Source organism: Rhea pennata, chromosome Z (genome assembly GCF_028389875.1).
Source record: "Rhea pennata isolate bPtePen1 chromosome Z, bPtePen1.pri, whole genome shotgun sequence".
NCBI classification, from domain to species: Eukaryota; Metazoa; Chordata; class Aves; order Rheiformes; family Rheidae; genus Rhea; species Rhea pennata.
In genome coordinates this window covers 14,681,367-14,687,366 of record NC_084702.1, presented here as the reverse complement: position 1 = coordinate 14,687,366, position 6,000 = coordinate 14,681,367, and the positions used below count along the sequence as shown (strand labels likewise).

At 44.0% G+C, this 6,000-nt stretch overlaps 1 protein-coding gene across 7 annotated transcripts in view; it reads right to left on the bottom strand.

The window, feature by feature from the left end:
- Positions 1-468: 468 nt before the first annotated feature.
- PALM2AKAP2 (PALM2 and AKAP2 fusion) overlaps positions 469-6,000 on the bottom strand; it is a 280,261-nt gene continuing 274,729 nt past the window's right edge. For all 7 annotated transcript variants that reach the window (XM_062600649.1, XM_062600650.1, XM_062600651.1 and 4 more), the window contains one exon: positions 469-4,249. In XM_062600649.1, the coding sequence (XP_062456633.1) occupies positions 4,157-4,249 (93 nt within the window). In that variant the 3' untranslated portion in view covers positions 469-4,156. The remainder of the gene's footprint in view (positions 4,250-6,000) is intronic.

The following is a 6,000-nucleotide window of genomic DNA, read 5'->3' as shown; positions in this document are numbered from 1 at the left end:
TTTCCTAGGTTATGTGTTGAAGAGATAATAATAGTTTTCTATGTGTATATATACAGCCTAGAATGGATAAAGGCTGGACGGATAAAGGCTTGTTTTCTATATTTACTAACAAGGAAGGAAAGCCATGTGTGACTTGTCTCTGCAGGCATTTCTGATGCTGTGTACACCAGGGAAATAGGACGGAGGGCTCGTATCAAAGGCAGCACGACTGAAATGCTGCAATTGGCCCTGGCCAGCTCCCACTGAAATTGCTCAGCCTCAGTCCCGCAGAGGAGTTAAAACCTGGGAAGAAGACCAACCGCCCTGACAGCGGTGGCACCAGCCACTGTTTTCCTCCCACTTGCTGCAGCCGGGATGCACCTTCCTTCTCCCCAGGGCCCCCCCTGCAACCGCAGCACCCAGACTATCTCCTGGAGGCTGGTGGTCAGCGCTGCCTCAATGCACTGCAGTAGTGAGAAGGAACAGTCGTTTTCATAGAAACACAACACAGGTTTCTGTTTTAATGAGAAAATAATTATATACTTGCATTGTAGGCCTCACAGTCACTAAAAAACAGAAGCAGGTTAACATTGAAGTGGTTAACATATACGGAAAGCCAGGTATTGTTGAATTGGTTGACAATTGTTAAATTAGTCATGACAAGGATGCCATCTTTTGGTTGCCAATAAATCAATGTTATTGTATTTTTCTGTCAAATTATGTCAATATGGACTAATATGAAGCCAAAACTGGTGCATTTTAAAACTAGAATTGTTCAGAAAACCTGCAGCATATCCCCAAACTGATTACAATCACAAAAGCTAATGCTTAACTATTTTTCAATACACAGTTTCATTAAAACCAGTCTTTGACACGGGAAAGATTTCAGAAACGAAAGTTTCTTTTGTGGAGATGAACTTAATTCTGCAATAGTGCTCCTTTGTTGCATTTGATATATGTATATATAGATAGATATGTATTACTGGCATATACTTATAAACATCTAAGCTTGGTAGCATGCAAATGAAATAACAAAGAGGCAAGTAAACTGCATAGCACTCCTGTTACGACAGCACTGAATATGTGCTGCTGACAATGAGTCTCCATAATTTCTGGAAGAGAAAAACACTGCTGGATGGAAAGTTCAGCTGTCCTGAATCCAAATACTTTTATGCAAATTTTCTTGTTGCAGGGCATGAAGGATAATGCTTCTAGTGCAAAGGGTTTCCATGTGGCCCCTTCCCACCACCCCTTCTGCTTTCAAGGACAGAGATTTAATTTTCACCTCAAACATCGAGTGGCAATTGTGGTGGGAGAGCAAGATGTGGCAAAGCATGAGGAAATGCCCTATGATTAATGATTAACCTTAGTGACTTCCAGTGAGAAAGTGAGAGAAAACAGCAGACCTCCATACTAAAGAAAATAGAGAAGATACATGCTCCCTACAAGGTAGCCCTGTTTCAAGGAGCAAAGGCCAGGACAAACTGAGGAGGGCATGGTTTGATGCAAGACGGTCTCACTATAAATACATGGGCCATCCATAGCAGGATGCTAGATGATACTGCTCAAGAAAACCCCTGTCTCTAGGCTCACCAATGTCCTTCCCAAGTGCGAAGGGAGCTAGGGCTCCTCCTAACACAGATGTGTGAAGCTCATGAGTGCTGCTACATGTCAGATGATCCTACTGGACTGCTGCACTGGTGGCATTGCTTTTACTACAGTCTTATGGTAACATCCACCCAGTGCAGAGATATGAATCACAGTTTACTGTTGATTGCTCTGTCTGAACAACAGGCCCCCTCTTTTAGGTAGATAATTCTGCCGTATAGGTGGTGCACTCCATTGCACTGTGGTTTAGAGTATTCATGAGATAAGTTTGCTGGCTTTTTTCACAGTGAACTCTCATTTCAAATGGGTTTTCTTTTGTTAAGCAGCACTTACAGAGAAAAATCATGGAACTGCGTCAATAGGTTCTTCTGATCACATCTGCCACAGTTCCCTGAAAATAGGCCTCAAATGATAGCATTAACTGGCAGAGAAAAGTGAATGTGAAAGATATTCTGCATGTGTGAAAACACATGCTGGAGGAAACAGGGGTGGGGAGCCCAGGGATTATTCGGTTGCAAGTTCTGTCTTTGTTTAAGAAAAGCACCAGAAGTATGTTCACAGTATTGGTACTCATTTTAAATGAGCGCACTGTTTCAGAATAAAACAGCATAGCAGGTCATGAAATCAAGGAAAGGCTTAATAGAGGACCAGCATCTTGGCTGATTTTTAAAAAGAAGTCAAAATAATATTTGTTTATAAAAAAAAAGACAGAGCATTGCATATAGAAAAAGCTCAATGTCTTTTTTTTTTCTTATTCCCTCCCAAACTCAATCATTTCTAGTCCAGAAATTATGGATCCCAGTTGTAAAATACTCTTATTGTATTGCTTTGCATGAAAAGAAAGAGTAAACCCACAGCCTCTACACTACATACAAATACAAAGCGCAAGAATAAATACCACATTTTTTTTTCTAATTGTCAGGTTACAAAACTGGTCAATACTTTGCAATTGTGACTCATGCAAATACCACGTTGGGTCAAATTTTAATATCACAAATACTGCATCAACTCAGTGCTTTTTTTTTTTTAATATCCCCTTTCAGAAAAAAAAGAAATTCTCACTCAACCCTACAGCTGGCAAACAGCTTTGGAGAAAATAATCTGTACACCCACCTCCGTACTCTTTCTAGCATGACAGTCTCACACACTCTCACACCCTCTCACATGCACTCACACACGTGCATACATATCCACGCTCACACCCAGACTCACACGAATCCTTCACTGCTGATCCCAAGCCTATGCAATAACTAAAGGCTCTATGGTTTGCTTGTAGCGCTGAAAACACTGGTTGAATGGCAAAAATAATGCTTATTTTCTTTGTGTGCTCTTCCTTACTCACTCTTTCTCATTCACTACCCTTTCAACTTCTTTGTTGCCTGGAAACCTGAAGACCTCCATAAAGCACTCTACATTAACTCCAAAGGCCTTTTACGTTGTATAAATATAGTTAAAGATGTGACTACCTTTCTTCCTTATTTCATACCTCTTTCTAGGCCAGAGTCTGGCTCAGTTCAATTATTGCCTCATTTAAAAATTAAATGTCCTTTATTTGCATTCATTTCCCACTACACTTCTACTTCAAATTATCCATCTTTATAGCTTTTATGCCATGCTTTTCCCTCCCCACCATCAAAAAATAGTTGTCATCCACTAAATACAGTTTTTCTATTTAGAAACTTTACTATGTAAATATGCTCTGAGAACCTGGAGCTCAGGTGATATTGCAAGCATACAGGATCCTAAAGCTAAGGTAATCCATTTGGCTTGGCTCTCATCCCCATCTATTCCACTCCTAAATTATGATGGCTTGTGTTTGCAACACAAGGGACTATTTTACTGAGTCTGCTGGATTGTACATTTGCAATAACTGCATCCCCATTTTTTTTTCCTCCTTTTAAACAGATAAATTACTGGAAAGGGAAGCAAAACTCCCACCCACCATCAAAACAAAAATGAACAAAACACAATCCCAAACCGCACCCTTCACTCCCCTAAAAGAAATAGCAACAGGCGGTAACATCGTGGTGCTTTACGGCTGGCGAGAGCACGCCAGCATTCCTCGGGCGGCGACGGTGGGAGACGAGGATGCAGCAGGTGAGCCCGTGGGCTCCCGCGCGGGCTGCTGCCCGGGACCACCTCGCGGGTGTCCCAGGGATGCAGCCGCGCTGCAAATCCCCAGGGAAGCGCACGTGCGAGCCCCGGCCGGAGTCTCCCCGGCGCGCCGTGCCGGCCTCGCCGCTCACCTGCAGCCTCTCCTCCTCGCCGGGATGATGCCTGCTCACCCCTCGAGTGGTCCTGCGCCGCGTGGCCTCCTGGTTGCCGCATTTCATGGGGGAAGGGGGGGGGGGAGGGATCATACGTTTTCCAGGTGGGATTCCTTGTTGGTTTAGGATTGCTGGGAGTCGGATCATTTCTGTGTCTATGTGCATTGAGTTTGTTGTATCTTTAATAAATATTGGATTAAAATGCTACTGCTTACTCTTATTCCTTTTTTTTTATCTTTTTTTCTTTTTCCTTTTTTTTGGTTTTTCCAGTCCCTAGCCGCCTTCTTCACGCTACAGCACGATTATTCGTTCTCCTCCCGGTTGGCGTAAATGCCGGCTTCCCAGCGCAGCGCCAGAGCGCTCTTTCTCCGATTCACCCTCGTCGCCTCCAGGACCTGGTAAAGCAAGAAACGCAGAAAACATCACGTCACCCGCTGCCCGTGGCCGCGGCAGCAGCCCCGGGGTGCCGGGAGCAGCCGTGCATCGCGGCGGAGCGAGCCTGCCTCCGCAGGGCTCGGCACGCCGCCGAGGTGCAAACCGGGGCACGAACCGGGGCTGCAAACCAGGGCTGCTCGTGCCATGACGAAGTGCTTGGTGGTGGGAACGCCCCTCGGGGACCCGCGGCCCCAGAGCCCGGTTCGCGCTTCGGGGCGTCCCGCGCTCCCGGTCTCCGGCTCGCAGCTGCGCCCACAGCGGGGCTCAACGCTGCGGCTGCAGTGTGCTCAGAGCGAAAAATCATCCCCCAGGCGTGGAAAAGGGGGTTTGCACGAGGAGGGCCTCCACTGTCTGCAGAGGCTGGTCCAAGGTGCACCATGCGCCCTCATGTATTTGTATGTTTTTCATACACACACAGGCATATAAATATATACATATGTTTTGACACATACTTGTATAAATACATACATATGTTTTAATATGTGTATATATATATGTATATATACTTACACATACCTCTATATAAACATACATACTGTATATATACTATACATATGTATATGATGCACACACAAAAACAACTAAAAAGGAATTTGGAAACAGTTCAAACATATGCTTGAAGCAGGAAAAAGAAATTCAGAAAAGAACAACAGGTGTGAGGATGTGGAGTTCAGGTGTTTCACTTCTCTGCAAATAATGAACGGCAGCAGATGTCCTCCTGGCTGGCACGCGCAGGGGCTTGGGACTTTGTCAAAGAAGCACATGGCAGTGGTATTTCCCAGCCTACATTGAAGAACAGCAGCCTGATCAAACTACCAAGCTGCTCCAAAGCCCAGTGCCTTAACGGGTTTTAAACCAGTCCTCCCAGAGGAGCAAACTTTAGAGACGTTTAAAGAGATAAGTTAAAAAAAAATCAGAAAACAAAGCCCATCTATCTCAGACTGTTCACCGAACAAATGTCTGATGTTTCAGGACCCTAATGCTTTGTACAAGCTGCTTTGCAACCCATTTTGTCTGACTGCAGATGAGTAACTGGCTTTTTGGAAAAGGATTTCATGCCTCTGTGTACAAAGATAAATACAGTGAAGACTTCAGTCTTGACTGGAATATAAACAAAGCAAATAAGTAACTTAAGACTGAAGCTACCAGTTCTAATGCACAGCTGAAGGGGGATGGGTGAGCAAAATTTGCCCTTTCAGCTTGTAATAACCTACAGCTGAACAAGTAGATAGATACTAGAGACTCCTATATAGGTAATATATCAAAATCAGCTTTGAACAGTATCAGCTCAAAATACAGTCCATAATTTTCCTTGGGAATCGAACATCCTTCTGAATCTAACTTAAGGCACTTTCTTACTCCTTTGCCATTATTTTCTTTATCCTCCTAGTTCTTTTGACTATGACCACAAGAAAGTCACAGAACTAAAGGTGAAATTCAGCCAACAGAGATAATTTTGATCTGAAGCTCCATTGATGAGCAGGACTAATCCAGGTTTCCTGGAGGATTAATTTGCTCAAGTTTACTCAAAATCACATCTCCACTTTTTGCGGAGCCACCACGGCAAAGTGGGAACAGGCTGGAGCAGTTTTCTTCTCATCCAACACAGGGTAAATGTGCCTGCAAACCTAACTGTTCGTCAAAAACCACCACCCCCAACAAAACTATTGAAAATCCCTCTGAGACAAGCAGTGTATTGAGGCTACTCCAG